Below are 17,208 nucleotides of genomic sequence, written 5' to 3' on the forward strand. Positions count from 1 at the left end.
TACAACATTGCATACAGAACAAATAACACTCTACAAAAACATCTCAACACACAAACAAACAAATACAACCACACAGGCGTATACAAACTCAAATGTAACACCTGCAACAACTTCTACATAGGACAGACAGGCAGATCATTTCAAACACGTTACAAACAACACATCACAGCCATAACAAAATTACAAAACACCTCCACATATGCAGAACACATCACAAATGCCAACCACACCTACAGAGACATCAACACAGACATGGAAATACTGCACAACCAAAGTCAGAAACTCAACACACTAGAACAATATGAAATATACAGACACACGAAAACACACCCCAACTCAATTTCAAAACACATACACTCTTTGACTCTACACTACGAACGCACCCTCGCAGGAAACAAGAGGCGCCAGACCAACAACGACCAGTTCTGAAGATGACCCAAAATAGGTCGAAACCTGTTAATAAGGTACGTTAAAATTTAACACAAGAAAGTTCTTACCATACATATTCCAAAATAAAAAATTTGAAAGTTAGAATTTATAAAACAGTTATATTACTGGTTGTTCTGTATGGTTGTGAAACTTGAACTCTCACTTTGACAGAGGAACAGAGATTAAGGGTGTTTGAGAATAAGGTGCTTAGGAAAATATTTGGGGCTAAAAGGAATGAAGTTACAGGAGAATGGAAAAAGTTACACAACACAGAACTGCACACATTGTATTCTTCACCTGACATAATAAAATTAGGAACATTAAATCCAGATGTCTGAGATGGGCAGGGCATGTATCACATATGGGCGAATCCAGAAATACATATAGAGTGTTAGTTGGGAGGCCAGAGATAAAAAGACCTTTGGGGAGGCCGAGACGTAGATGGGAGGATAATATTAAAATGGATTTCAGGGAGATGGGATATGATGATAGAGACTGGATTAATCTTGCACAGGATAGGGACTGATGGTGGTCTTATGTGAGGGCAGCAATGAACCACCAGGTTCCTTAAACGCCATTTGTAAGTAAGTAAGTAATAATAATAAATATCGGTACACAAAAAGGAAAAGAAATTAATTCTGCTTTCTTGCCTGCCGAGAGTAGATTTTTTCTACTTTTCTAAATACACACATGATCTCTTTGTGTTACGAGTATGATCTCAATTCGTTCATGTCTTAACAAATACCGTCATTTCCCATAACTATGGTCCAAGTACCCAACTATGGTCCAAAATGCATTATGTACTACTTAGTCCCCCAAGAGTTCGGTGTTTGCCATTTGAGGCACCACTGTGATGGAATTATGTTCCCCATAGATGCTTCCATCTACCATTACACGTGGCAATGATATGGATGCTTAACAAGGTCAGTGTGCATCGTTCTATTGAATGTGTGAAGACACGAAATCATTCAGTTTGTATTTGTCTGTTTTATTAAGCTCTCCTCTGTAGAACTGGTAAGTTATAGATATATGATTGTTTGTACAATTAAACCTGGCTATATAGTATTTACTTTCACGTAATAATTACACTGGCAGAGGTTAAGGACTCTGGTGAAAAATGTTTAACCTCAAGACTTGAAGTCAGTCCTCAACTATGTACCACAATTTTTCTTGGACCATAGTTGTATTTCATTTTGAAATATTTGTTTTAATAAAATGTGATTATTTACTTCTGCAAATACAGTATCTCAGTATATTCTAAAACAGCATTTAACATTATAGTCCAGCATAAATGGTACTAGCACAAATGATGGTTAGGTAAAACGAAAACTTCAGGGTAGAAGGAAAACAACCATCCCTGTAAGTGACTATGAGAGCGATGAAATTGAATTGGATACAGATTATGATGTTTCCGGTGTTCTCTCCATATTTACAGACAGTGAGTCAGATGTGGAAAAGAAGACGAAATCTGTTAAATTAATGCTAAAGGCACATAGTTATATGGTCGTTATTTATGAGGAGGAATTGTGGCCAGGGAATGTTTTGGAAGTGAAGAACAATGGAGCTGTTGTTTCATGTATAGTAAGAAACGGCAATTACTGAGGTGGCGAGAAATGGAAGACATTTTATTCTATAGAAAGGAAAACATAATAAAACAAATTGAAGACCCCAAATGCGTCTCGAAAAAGAGAGATCTATTTTCAATTTCAGAATTACAAGAGAATTGGAGATTCAAAGGATTGAAATAAGCCTACTGAATGTGGTTCTCAGTATAGTAAATAAATATTATCAGTGAATTTATTTGCATAATATTTTGCTAAGAATGTATTAGTTTATTTTGATACCGTACTTTTGTTCTTTAATATACACTCACCAGCAAAAATACCAGGCCAACTACATTTTCTATCAAATTTTTTTAAATTGTAGGATTTTTTAAATAATTGTAGGTGTGCTGAAGTTCATTTAGTTATTCATTTATTTTGTGATAAGTAACAATGTAATATTGAATACATAATAGCCAATAATGATCTGAAAAGAAGATTCGTTCTTCTTGCAATATTGTGTCTAAACTTCTCAGACTCGTTTCAAGCTAAGCTGAAGAATTCCACAGACTGGTAAGATTTCCTGAAGCAGTATTGGAGTACTTCATTGTATACAAATGTCACTAAGTCTTAACGATTCAGCAAAAGTGGTTGCATTGATAGAAGATGGGAATAGTCAGTGTTATGTGGCTGCAGTTCTTGGGATTCCTCGATCGACCATACGAGTGTACCATCGCTTTAGAGAGACAGGAGGTTATTCCAGGAGACAGTGTTCAGGGAGAAAACGAGTAACTTCGGCTCGTGACGACAATTTTATTGTCCTAAACATATTAAGAGATCGCCATTCCACTGCTATTGGGACCAGAAGAGCCTTCCAGAAAATAAGACAAGTTAATGTGAGTAAGAGAACTGTAAGAAGACGTCTGGATGAATGTGGGCTGAATTCCAGAAGACCAGCTAAAGGCCCAGAATTTCTCCAGCAACATCATGTTGAACGATTACGTTTTGCTCACAATCATGCTAATTGGAACCTGGAGGAGTGGTGACGAGTGGTCTTCACAGATGAATCGAGATTTAGTTTACAGATGGACGTGAAAGAGTGTGGAGAAGAGAAGGAGAACGTTTTCTTCATGTACCTTCAATTCACGTGTCAGTTTCCAAGGTGGATCAGTAATGATATGGGGTGGCATTTTAAAAGAAGCTCACACAGAACTTGTTTTCATTAATGAAGGTGCTTTGACTGCTCCAAGATACATCGAAGAAGGTCTAATTTAACATGTGGTACTTGAGCCGTGCTCGACATCGTAGTTGTTCACCTAGTACGTCATTTCACCCGACAGAGTGCTCTCAGACGATATGTCATAGATGGAGCTACGATTTCCTTCATTTTCTTATCCAAATTATCCTATTGGCCAGTTGGTTACGTCGGACGAAGAGAGAGGGAAAGCGAGATTACTTGGCTACACGCAGTTATATGTAACATTACTCAGGAGCCGGAGGCCGTACCGTTAACATTACTCAGGAGCCGGAGGCCGTACCGTTAACATTACTCAGGAGCTGGAGGTCGTATCGACAGCATTACTCAGGAGTCGGAGTTAGTATCGAGTACCTTACTCAGCACCCAGGCCGCGTACCGACAACTTCATTCAGGCAATCGATGTGCACTCAGGAAATAGAGCTCGAATTGTATTCTACACTTGTAACTTAAGTTCATCGTGTTAGATGGTTCGAGAATAGTGTATCATTATATTTCACTTAAGAATTTACGGATCATATGAAACCTTCTTTGAAATATATTTTGGGATTTAGTGCGGCAATAAGTTGTGTCAGATTTGTTATTATTGGAGTAGGCAAATTTGGATTGTGATATTATTGTCATTTTTGGGTGGTATGTGTTTGAGATATTGTGGTGGATCGTGTATGAAAATCGCTCGCTGATGATACATCTTGGGTTAAGTAATTGGGATTACGTGAAGTGATGTAATTGTGATATGTGAGGTATTGTATTGGGAGATTACGTGATGAGATATAACTTTGATATGTGAGGTAGTATTGAAGTTCCAAGACGGTTTTGGGTGATAGCGCAGTGATTATGATCTCTTGGCTTACATCGTATTAGACGCTGTAATGAACTAGAATAGTATGGGCATCATTATCTATTCTAGTACTTGCTACTCCATATTGATTTATTATTGGTTTCCACGCCGGTATTCAGGAATCGAGTGCATTGACTTTCGTTGCTATTCTAACGATCATTTGTATTTGAAATTATCGTCGGTTACTTATTATCTATCGTATCTCTCTCTCTCTCTCTCTCTGGCATTGTTTGATTGTAAGGTACAGAGATTATTGTTAGTGCTATCGGCACAGTTTATGTGAGACAAATGTGGAATTGGTAATTTATATAGTGATCAGTCGAGTGACAGTTTGTATTGGGTAAATTTTTTGTGAAATACTGAGTTGATGTGTACGTTGAATTTGGTTAATCAGATTTTATGTTATCTGTAATTGAATGGGGCAAGTGTTATGAGTTGGCATACTGACTGGGCGTTCGTGTTGAGGTTTATATCTAGTTGGTTATATATATATATATATATATATATATATATATATATATATATATATATTTATTGAGAGAATGTTTAATAGGTCAGCAACAGATTATTGAGAAATGGGTGTATCAGATTGTATTACGACTTGTAAGTATGTTTGCCCAGCGTAGTTAAAGTTTCCACCATTCAGTTATCGGTTTATTGGTTATTCAGATTAACTTGTAATATTTTCATTCACTTAATTTCATACCTATATGTTATTTCATTTATCATTTATGTATACTGTTATCCATTATTTGTTAATTATATCTGTTATATAAATTCACACTATTTATTTATAAAAGTCTTCCACTGCGCACATCCAATCATCCAATGTACCATACATCTGGCGAATAACAGCCACTATAAGAAGTAGTAGAGGAGGAGAGGATGATCGTACACCTCCTCATACTATAGCCCCACTTATTGGTGAAAAGTTCCTGTTAATGCATAACAATACTCGCCCTCATGCTACAAGAATTGTGGATGAGTTCCTTCACGACGTTGGATTGAATAGGATGGCATGGCCAGCAAGAAGTCCTGACATAAACCCTATTGAACATGTGTGGGGAATGCTAGGGAAGCGAGTTAGAAGTCATCTAACTCCTCACAGCAACTTACAGCAGCTCCGAAATGTTCTAACTAAAGAATGGAATAGAATCGACTGAACTGACATCCAGAATCTGATCGAAGGGTTGAATCGGCAAATGGTAAGTCATAAAGTCACAGGGAGGCAATACCCATTATTAGCAACATCTGGGTGGCCACTAAATCAGTTGAATATTTGGAAGAAAATTGATACAATTTGTAAGTTTTTACACCTTTTAATTATATCCATTGTTTGGTGATGAAAATAATAGCACAAGTGATAATAAAAAAGTTTTTTTTTTTATTGGGAAGCAATGTTTTCTTCATTCCATAATGGGTTTTCTGATTCTCACCTCATAAAGAAAATTGAGAAAATTTAGGTGGCCCGGTTTTTTTTGCCAGTGAGTGTAGTTCATTATTGCAGGAAAAATACTTTCAGATTTCACTTGTTAATTGTGTGTTTATGCAATGTGTACTAATAAAAAGAATCCACGTACTTTTCATTTATTTTTAATATTTCTGTGCTAGATTATGTTTCTACCCTTAAATTAGAAACTTGATGTATTGATTTACGAATAATCACAGATCCAGCTATAGTTCAATCATGCTTTCAAGCATGAATATATGAGTGGACCAGAGTTGGGCAACTCAGAAGACAACTATGTACCAATGTTTATTATTTTTAACACTTGTAATTAAATAATTTCACACAAATATGCCAATATTTATTTAATATACACTTACAAGAGTCCGAAACCAAAATTTCACTTAATCTGGATGAATAGTACTGAATATACAAAGAAAAATGTGAAAAATGTGGACCATAGGGGAAACTACTGTACTACACATAAATGGAGTTTATGAAATGTGGGCTCCTAGGCTAGCCTCGATTTTAGGCTCTGCCATTATTATTATTATTATTATTATTATTATTATTATTATTATTATTATTATTAACAAGTTTTCTTACTTCTCCCTTTTAGAGTCACATTTTTTGTGAGGCCCCATCACCAACAAATCGGGATCAAGAAGTTATGTAGCATGTGGAAAACAGAAGAACAACTATTGTCACTTCATACAAAAACTAAAATTAATTTAATCATTTTTAAATTTGGTACTGGTATATAATCTTATCAATCTATATTCATTTCCAGCACGTTACTTTCATTGAGGAATTTTGATGAAAGTATAATATGTATTTTTGTCTGTTTAGTATACCAGTATTTGTAGTGTTACATAGCTGCAGATTATTTATTTGCTCTGTACTGCATAGTCACAAGCATATAACAATGAAACACAGTAAGAGTGTACAGAACCAAGACCATGCATGGTAAACATTGAGATATTCTTTTTGTTGGTTTAAATATTAGATGCGAAATTTGTGTTTAAACACAGGACACAATATGTTACCAAAAAAAAAAAGCCATTTTGACTAGTCTGGATGGCTCTTTCTGAACACTCTGTATTATATAGAAACTTGACTACAGAAGGAAATGTTTCTCAGTCAACAATTGTACATAGACCAACTTTCTTACATAACTTTGAAGGATATGAACAACAACATATGAAGGGTTCAGAGCCAGGGTGGGCCAAGTGCCAATTATTAAAAATGGAGAAAGAAAAGGTTAAAGTTAAGTGAATGCCATAGTTTAATGAAGATTGACATATCATTTAGTTTTAATGTGTACACTTTATATTACTTGCTATATGTATGTTTCCATTGAATTATGGTAATAACTTCATTTTAACCCTTGTTTTCTACGGTTTTAGTAAATGGCGTTTGGCCCACTATGTTTCTGAACCCTTCATATTCTTTATAACCATGCTGATAACTATAATCATATAGGACAATAGTTACCTGTACTCTCTTAATAGATACTGAAGATTCTGCAATGTCTGCTATTGCTAATGAAAAGAAGTCTGTCATCGTTTGCTTTATAATATTGAAGTAAGCAGTTACCACAAACATCTGAAAAAAAAAAATAGCATACATATAGTAAATTAGTCCTTAATAGTTATAGAAGTAGCTACAGTACATTGTTTCATGTTTTATACAACTACAGGTGTTGTTGTTGTTTTCTATTGCCAGGCGTTTGACAATAAAGTCATTTGACCTCTTGCACTCCAATATTTTTCAAAGATATTATCATGACTAGCCACTGAAGCACAGATTTTGAGGTGTTCCGAATCCATTTCTTGGTTTGAGTTGCACAATGGGCAGTTAGGGGACTGATATATTCCAATTCTATGCAGGTGTTTGGCCAAACAATCATGGCCTGTTGCCAATCTAAATGCAGCTACGGATGATTTTCGTGGTAGATCGGGAATTAACTGTGGATCTTGATGCAGAGAGTTCCATTTTTTCCCTTGGGATTGAGTTATCAAATTTTGTTTGTTGAAGTCTAAGTATGTAGATTTAATAAATCTCTTCACAGAGTAATACGTAGATTTAGTAACAGGTGTGTAACTGGTATTTATTTCATTTGTGTGTTTGGTGACAAAATTATGTACAATAATGCATTATGTTGCAGTTTTTTTTCTTCCATCCTTTTGTCGTATCATTTGTCACTCTAAGGTCTCCTTCTGATATACTGCTGTTAAGATATAACACGAAGGTGAAGTTTGCATGTCTCCTGGAAGCTGCATTATATTGAGCTTTTACTGTATTATAGTGTGACAGCCACGTGAGATACGATCTCACAACCGGCAGAAGAAGGTAAGGTCAGCCGTGGTTTGGCGCAGAAGTTGTGTGCGCATCTGCTTCCTGGGGCATGTGCTGTGGTGTAGAGAGGAGAGGAGAAACGGCGGCATGCTGGGCCGCGGGAGAGAGGGGAAAGTAAGCAGCTGGTGACTGAGGGGAGAAATCCAGAGAAGTCTGGATAGATGTCATCTTCTGGACATCCATGGAAATTTCTAGCATCGTACTCTCCAGAAACTATGGTTTAGTTATAAATACAACACGCGAGTGAACTTGAGCAGTGTTGTTGTAGTCGTTGGACAGCAAGCCAGCCAGTCTTGTGTAGCAATGAAGCCAACTTCGAGACCGGAGTTCGACTTGAGTGTGTCCGCAGCTGTGTGAGCATCCGAAGCCCTGAGTTCGAGTGCAGTGGACTGCAGTTGGGGGACCTGAGTTCGAAGTTCAGTGGACTGTCTCTGAAGGTCTGGGGTTCGAGATACTGTGAACTCGAGTGACTGAGCTAGAAGAACTAGCCAAGGCAAACGAACTGTGAACTGAGAACTGACAGTTCTGTTTTGTAAATAGTGCTTTGTGAACATTAGTTAAGATTAACAGTTCATTGTTGTTCTCAATAATCAAGTAAATTGTCATTGTCGTCTGTGGAGTGCAATAACGAATACTGTGTTACTGTGTGGAGTGGAAATCCCATTGTTGACGGCGGTATTTAAACTAAATTATAGAAAGTGAATATTGTTGAAACAATAAAATTACATTTTTGTTTTGTAATAAAAGTTACAATAGTTTTCATTAAGGCAGAAAAACCTGAAATTGTAAGTTTACCATACTCAACCACCTATCCAGTTTATTCGTACCTGTTCAGCTGTTATCCTATCATTTTGCAGAACATATGTCACTATGCTGCAAAATATAGCAACTTTAGTTCCAGATCTCAGGAAAGAGAGAAGCAAGCCTCTGACATAATTCGTTGCTCGGACTGCTTTAATTTCATTACTGTAAAACAAAAACAATGAAATGAGATCTTATTCTCTCTCTCTCTCTCTTGCAGCAGCAGCAGCAGCAGCAGCAGCAGCAGCAGCAGCAGCAGCAGCAGCAGCAGCAGCAGCAGCAGCAGCAGCAGCAGCAGCAGCAGCAGCAGCAGCAGCAGCAGCAGCAGCAGCAGCAGCAGCAGCAGCAGCAGCAGCAGCAGCAGCAGCAGCAGCAGCAGCAGCAGCAGCAGCAGCAGCAGCAGCAGCAGCAGCAGCAGCAGCAGCAGCAGCAGCAGCAGCAGCAGCAGCAGCAGCAGCAGCAGCAGCAGCAGCAGCAGCAGCAGCAGCAGCAGCAGCAGCAGCAGCAGCAGCAGCAGCAGCAGCAGCAGCAGCAGCAGCAGCAGCAGCAGCAGCAGCAGCAGCAGCAGCAGCAGCAGCAGCAGCAGCAGCAGCAGCAGCAGCAGCAGCAGCAGCAGCAGCAGCAGCAGCAGCAGCAGCAGCAGCAGCAGTAGTATAATACTTGTTTTTTTTTAAAGATGGGACATGACAGGAGCATTGCGATCAGAAAAACAACTGAATGTCACATAGCATGGTAGGCCTATGGTAACAACGGTTGAGTTACCAAACTAACAGTTCCCACGTGGCGAGTGCTTAATAGCTCTCTTGGCGACATTTATTGTGCACACAATGTTAGCATTGGTACGTTTCGTCTTTGATTCTCTGTCCATTTTTGTATTTTTTTCTTACTTTTGCGTCAATTGTCAATGAATGTTTTAACTTCAGCCATCTTAACGACAATTGCTAACTTATATCAGCTGGCTGCGTGGTAGTCTATATTGGCAACATGGCACTGTAGTTCCAAGCTCGGCCACTTAACTGTCATGTCCCATATTTAAAAAAAAAAAAACAAGCAGCAGCAATTAGGGTGTGAACACAAAAATACGGGAGACTTTGTCATGACAAATTTTAGTGCAATTATTACGTCAATTTATAGGCTATCTAAATATATTTGGTCAGTATTATTACTAGATTGCATTAAAAAAAATGGCGGAAGGATTAAGAGATCAATGTGGGAGTTGTGGAGGATCCAAAAACATTAGCTCAAATACAGGAGTTCCTGGAAAATATGGGAGAATTGGTGATCCCAGCAGCAGCAGTGATGATGAATGATCATCACCTGTCTGACGACAAGTCTGAACCTTACAAGTAGTACCAACAACACATCACTTATGAGGTAACTATGCCAGAAGATAATGGGGTAGAGTGACTAGTTTCTTTCTCCCTTACTACTGTGCAGTGTACTCGTATGTTAGAAATGATGTCCCTCCATTTCAATGCATTTGTCCATATGTTTCACCATGTTCCTAGCAATCTTATGGAGCCAGTGCCAGATTTAGGGGACGGCATTCTTTCTGTCTCCTTTTTTTTTTCCATTTTAATTTTACAGTGAAAATTGTTTTTAAAAACTTGTCGATAAATCTTTTCTGAAGTTTGTTCGTGAACACCTTGTGGAAGTCGGATATTGTTTTATCGCATTGTCGTGGTCATGGTGAGAGTAAAAGGAAAGTATGCAGCTGCATAATTATATTGCATACAGTAGAATCCCTCTTATCTGGCATCAAAGGGACCAGACTAGTTCCAGATATGAGATTTTGCCGGATAATTGAATAAATAGCTATATAGGCCCATACAAAAAAAAAAAAAGAAGTTCGTATTTCATGCTGCCAAATGTTGAAACTGCAGTCATATGAAGCTTATTTCTCTATTACTTGCTCATAACTGAATAAACATAAAAACTGTGTGGATTTTCATCATTAAAACACATCACACAACACTAATAATACATTAATTTTAGATTCGAATATTCACTGAAAATTATAGTTCATGCGAACTTCCTAATGTGGCAACGGATTGTACTTCGTACGTTAAGAGCTGCAGGGAGGCTTGCTGTATCGTAGTCCATTACACCATCCATTGAAAATATTATTAAAAGAGAGAGGAAAGAAGACAAATGTAAGACCTTTGTAAATCTGTGTGTTTTTTTTTTTGCAATAAGATATATTTATTATTTTGTATTCTGATTTTCAATGTTGGCGTGTATGAACTTTATGTATTCGTTTCTGTTACTTTCAATATAATGTGTTTGTATGCTAGGTATGCTTATGTTGTTTATAAAGTTTTAGATTTACAAACTGTGATAATGTTATTTTCTTTGACAAGCAATTTAACATAAAAGCTGCTACTGCTGCCACTGCCACCACAACCACCACCCTCGCTCTTGCTGCCACTATCACCACCACCACCACTACTATTATTTAAGCATAGTAAATAGTATTATAATTTAATACGAGTGGAATAAACATAGTTAGTTACTGTTAATTTAGTTTGTTTCTCTAGTTAGTCTACTGCTTATTTTATTAGTTACAATTTATTTGCAATCACACAAGCATGACAAGAAATAAGCATGACCTTCCACCACAATGCCGCTAATTTACAGCACAACTGTACAGCCCTAGTGCACATCACCACACAGTACCGCAGATACCTCAGCTACTAAGCTATGTTCCCATACGGGCATGCTCCAGTTCTGTATTGCCAAAGCGGGGAATATTCCTTGCCGGCCCTGCCATACAAGGTCACTGTTGTCCACGAATTGCAGCCAGGTGAACATGATATTCGGTTAAGTTTCTGCAATTGGGTGATGCAGAACATTAATAATAGAGTAATTGATCCACGCTTAATATTCTTTTCTGACTAATCATGCTTCCATTTACATGGTCATGTTTCGACACAAAATAACACTGTTGGAGCACAGATAAACCCGATTTTATACACGATACTCCCTTGTATGACGAGAAAATTGGAGTATGATGCGCAATAAATGCATGCAGAATAATAGGGCCTATCTTTCTTGAGAATATCATAAATGTAAAATGATACAAGAATGATATACACCATTTTTTTAACAATTGACTGATATTGAATGTCAGCCTGAATATTTCCAGCAAGACTCTGCCACCGCGCATACAGCTAATGAGTCATTAAATTTCATGCTATTATATCAAGAAAAAGAAGAAGAAGAAGACGACTTCTAAATTCTGTGCGAAAGGCAGTTTCTTTACTCCAAAACACAACATTTCGGCAAAGACTACATTCATTAAAAAAAGTACCTTCCTTCGAGAAAGAAGTTGAAGAATGTTTGAAGCAAATTTTTGCAAGTTTGTCTTCTCCTGTCCAAATCTTGATCAGGTGACTTATTCACAAGTCATAGGGGGAAGCTTAAGATCTCTCTGCAAATGCCTGTGTAATTTTGATTTTGCTAATTCATGTTCTGCAACATTTTTGTATAAATTTCTGGGCAAACTCTCGACTAAGTGGTAATTCCTTTTCTTCTGCTGATTCGTATGGTCAGTCTTCCAGAATGTAGGGAATCCTTAATGCTTCCTAAGAAAAATTATCTTTCCCAAGCAAAAGCTGTTGTTGAAAATCTCCAATACCTTACTCAAACTGCATTCAGTATGTGGTTGTTCAGATACTCAAATTGCCAATATGAATCTTTTCTAAACTGTGAAAGGACTCTGACAAACATGGTATTTATTCTTAATAACAAGGAAATGAAGGCCATTTTTAAGTTAATGTTCAGCTCGTTTATATTTGCTTCGTTTTATTTCATATTATCTAGAGGTATAGGAGCTTATGTGAGTCTAGTGTTAGTGGTATGGTTATGATGGTCATGGCAGTGATGGGTTTTGTTGTGATTGTAGAGATGATTTAAAACTTTACTTACACTCGAGCAATTGCAATAAGATCAGCAAATGGTTTTTCCCAAGCGTACATCTTAATTAACTGGATGCCAATAATGATCTCGTTCATGAACCTAAGGCGTTCATCAGTTCTTAAAGCTGTGCGCATGCGTAATGTGGACAGCATCTTCCCTAGGCCAGCTAAAATAATCAGTTAAAATTATATACTGCATTCATTGTAAACAAAACGATAAAAATAAACACAGGAAAAAGATTATTATATTTACAGAGATAATATATAAAAATTAATATTAAATAGGAAACCTAACAAGTAAAAAGCTGGATAAAAAATAGGAAATTAAATTGCAACAAACACAACAACCACATGGTTATACAGGTATGATTTATACAAATAAAAGATTTCATAGTTGGAGAGAAGAGGACGTCCAAAACTGAGATGGAAAGAAATGCAGTAGAACCCCGACTATCTGTCACCCTATTAACCAATTGGCAGATTATTTGATTGTCTTTCTCCCTCACTCCCTTTTTTTTTCCTTTTGTTTTTTGCTGCAGAAAAAATTCGCAATACCGTACTTACTTTACATTATGTTTTTTTTTTCAACTTGTAAAATAGTCACTACCGGTACCTGCTTTCAAAGAAATGAGCCCTAAAAAACTTCCACGCAATTGAAAACCATGCCCCATTCACTGTCCTACTGTATAACATCTATGCAAAATGTCTTCCACTAGCGTAAAAAGAAAATATGTTGTGCTAAGTATCGAAAAAAAAAGTGCAAATAATTGAGCGATTTGAGAAAGAAGAAACTGTGGCTCATCTCGTATCAGAATAACGAGATTGTCTTTACAACTGTGCTCGATTTAATAACAAACAAGGATAGAGTGCTACATATTACTGTACTTCATTGTGTTTATTAGTTATGATCTGCATAATATTGCACAGTGTAGTGTGTAATAAGAATACGTCAGTGGTTGCAGTACAGTAGGAGATTCAAATTGAGAATTATGCACATAATTTATGAAAATCTTTTATGATATGGATTATCAGATTTTTTTCGATTAATCGTTCAGTACACCTCCTTCATTGTCACAGATAGTACAGATTCTACTGTATTTTGAATGGACGCAACAAGCTTAAAGGAAAGTAGACAGGGAAGTAGGAGACAAATTAAAAAAATTAAAATAATTAAGCATAACATAAGATGAAAAAATTAAGAAAAAATTAGAAAATTATAATACGGAAATTAAATCACACAGCATATATTTTCATTGTACTAGAAGTTATTTACGATACCTTTTAAAGCATGAAGCAATTAATAGCGAAATTGTTATTTGATTTTATTCTGGTAGCACACTATTGAGTTTTGAAAGGTACTGTACTGAATAGTATCACATACTATTTTATTCATAAGAGGGCGGAGTATGGAAAGATAAAGAAATATGCTACTAATAAGTAATAAATAATGGTTTAAATTAAGAGGAAAACGAAAATGCGAAGAATGTCGATTGCTGGGTTTGCAGTGAAAGACCTGCCTTTGGGCAGAAAACTATGAATGAATGAATACGAACTTATAGTAGATGGTTACAATGGGTAGTTTTTATCTATTCTTCGGTAATGCCTAAAGTCAAGAGTTGGGTGAAAGAGTCAGAGAGAATTCGGAATGACCACCTTATGACAATCAGCAGGGTACCAGACATTATACACGTGCTGCATTTGTCACAGAGTTTGACATTTTGAAACAGATTTGCGACCAAAATATTGTAATTACGAGCTCGAAATGTATTCTTTTCTTTTCCACTAGCTGCTAAGCCTGCATCGATATAAAAAAAAGTTTTAATATTAGATTAGAAATAAATTATCTTTAAAGTATTTTAACAAGTACCAGGACACCATCCCACCTCATCTGAAGCCTGTGGATATAGAAAAAGTTGTAAATTTCTGAAATACTAACCTTGGAATGGCATGACAAGCAAAATGGCGGCAACTCCAATAATTGCTGCTACTCCAATTTCATTCCACATAAGATACACTACTATAGCTGTTTGAAGGGGGCCAATTATGAGAAAAGAAAGGAACACAAAGCTTCTGTCAAAACGTGCTACATCATTGGATAGCAGATTTACTGCCTGCCCCACTGTCATGTCGCCCAGAGCTGTTTTGCTTAGTCTTAGTCCCTGAAAAATAAAAATAAAAACATAATTGTAACAATAGTAAAATTACTATAGGTTTAAACAAAACAAACTAACATTTGAAGGCTATACTTATTCACTAACAAGAAAACTAATAATTAATTGATTGGCTAATTGAATTTACCTTTCTATAAATCAGAGAACAGATACCAACACGCATTTTCATCCCCATGTGAAGCGTACCCAACCAAGTTGGATTTTTTATGAAGATGTTGAACAAGGAACACACACTGACACCAGCTGCATATAAAAGGGCCGTTTCATAATCAAGGTCACTCCTGGGAGTAAAGTAGCGTATGAGGCCTCCCAAGAAGATTGGCTGTGTCATTCTACATATAAAACGAAACTGTGTGTCAATTATTTGTCAAGTTTTACTTATGTGTCTATCTAAGTTCACTAACATACCCTGGAAGAACTGAAAAATAGCATTAGGGGAAACATCTCATTACTTTCATTTGTTAAAGGGAGTTGCAACTAGTGATGCAACATTTCTAAAGCTAGTGACAAAAGTACATATTTGGAACAAAAAGGCAGATAGTTTCAGAATCTGTTTTCTTAATTTTCGTGAGTAAATCATAATGTTTTAACTGCTTATATTTAATAATAGTTTCCAGTTTGTCAAATAAGTGATAGCGTGCTGCCTCTGTAACTAGCATAAAAGTGTGCTTGCTGATAGCCAAAGTTGCTGAGGCAAATTTTGTTCATCTGGTACAACTGTATGTAAAATCGGTATTGTAACTACTGTAAAAATTCCTAGATGACTTCTAATTTACTATCAAATTCCATACTCGAAGAATTTCTGTACAGTAATATTGAAATTATTTTGTCCATAACATAAATGGCTTTCAGAAATAAATAATAATGAAAAATAACACAACAACAATAATAAAATAATAATAATAATAATAATAATAATAATAATAATAATAATAATGATAATAATAATGTGTAGTGCTACAGCCCTGTAACGGCCTACACTGATCAGCTGGCCTCATGCCGAAGCAGAGATGGACGATAATCCAACCAGAATGGAGGTATCGTGTGGTTAGCCTCCAGCCATTATAGCTGGCTTTCATAACAGAATTTCACTACCTATCACATCTCCTCAAGTGCATTACAATGCTGGGTGGGAACTGGTCCTATACACTGGCCGAAATTTCATGAAAAAACTTCTTCTCCCATGAGGACTTGAACCAGCGCGCATTCCATACTACAAGTCCTAGGCAGGGTACCTTAGACCATGACACCACGGTATGGGACAATGAAGAATAACACATGGCAATAAAATGTGTATGTATAAGATATTTGACATAACGTTCAATAAATTTTAAAATGGTTATAAATTAAGTCGACATTAAGCTTACTTACTGAAACAAAAATTCTGATACTGCCGTAGCCAATCCAAACAATAAGGCACTGCTGCCAAAACACCTAACCAGTACTCGTAGCAAACTTGGTTCTCTTTTCCTTGCTTTAGACTGCTGTAATTCTTCATACCACAACCTGTGAATACACACATTTCAAGATAAATGACACTGATATATATATATATATATATATATATATATATATATATATATATATATATATATACATACAGTACTAGAGGTGAAATGAAAAAATAACTGGGATGGTTTCTCTCTTTTAATACATAGACATAAGTTATGAAAATACAAGATGTTCCAGTCAAACCTCCCTGATTTCAATTAATCGTAAAACGGAAAGTATAAAAGATAGAGCAATGAAATCACAGAGAATTCAAGCAAAACTCATAGATTTTATTTTACTCACACTAGTGCACCTCTACATGTGCCCCATTGGCAGCACGAACAATATACAACCTGTACTCAAGCAAATTTCTTACAACGCTGCCTGTCATTTGGTTTCAGTTGTTGCATAATCTGCACTTTATATGGATACAACCAAAGCCGCTTATGCAGAACACGATGCACAGTTGTCGGAGACACATTGAATTGCCTTGATGCCTGGCGAATAGATTTACTCGAGCTTCTCTGAAATCCCACCAGAATTTCTTCCACCTTTTCTTCTGTCATGGAACACTGAGTTACACCAGATTGTTTTAGGACACTGCCGGTCGTAAGCAACTTACTGAATCAGAGACTAATTTAATTTGCTTCAGGTACAATTCCTCCGTACACTCGTATGTAATTTCGTTGCATTCAAATTACGGATTTTGTCTCCGCATACCACACCACCATTTGCCCGCGTTGCTGTTGGTCGCCATTTTTGCTTTTGCGATTGTTGCGCAACATATGACAGAACCATCAACTTCAAACAAATGAAATACAAATTCTTTGAGTTTCTCTTTCTTTTAGTACTAGTCTCATTTCATAAATCCGCATACCTTGTTAGCAGTGATTAATTGAAATCAGGGAGGTTTGAATGGAACACCTTGTATACTGTATGATGTACAGTCTGTGTTTC

At 36.5% G+C, this 17,208-nt stretch overlaps 1 protein-coding gene across 3 annotated transcripts in view; it reads right to left on the reverse strand.

Moving 5' to 3' along the window:
* Window positions 1-17,208, reverse strand: part of LOC138713628 (probable multidrug resistance-associated protein lethal(2)03659) — a 79,786-nt gene that overhangs the window by 43,873 nt on the left and 18,705 nt on the right. For 2 of the 3 annotated variants that reach the window (XM_069845873.1, XM_069845874.1), the window contains exons 4-9: window positions 16,132-16,266; window positions 14,888-15,092; window positions 14,526-14,748; window positions 12,600-12,756; window positions 8,699-8,837; window positions 7,008-7,118 (exon numbers count right to left, since the gene is read on the reverse strand). In XM_069845873.1, the coding sequence (XP_069701974.1) occupies window positions 7,008-7,118; window positions 8,699-8,837; window positions 12,600-12,756; window positions 14,526-14,748; window positions 14,888-15,092; window positions 16,132-16,266 (970 nt within the window). Of the gene's footprint in view, window positions 1-7,007; window positions 7,119-8,698; window positions 8,838-12,599; window positions 12,757-14,525; window positions 14,749-14,887; window positions 15,093-16,131; window positions 16,267-17,208 lie in introns of those variants that run through there. The other variant, XM_069845876.1, reaches the window with a different exon arrangement.

This window comes from Periplaneta americana, chromosome 14, assembly GCF_040183065.1.
Source record: "Periplaneta americana isolate PAMFEO1 chromosome 14, P.americana_PAMFEO1_priV1, whole genome shotgun sequence".
Taxonomy (NCBI): domain Eukaryota; kingdom Metazoa; phylum Arthropoda; class Insecta; order Blattodea; family Blattidae; genus Periplaneta; species Periplaneta americana.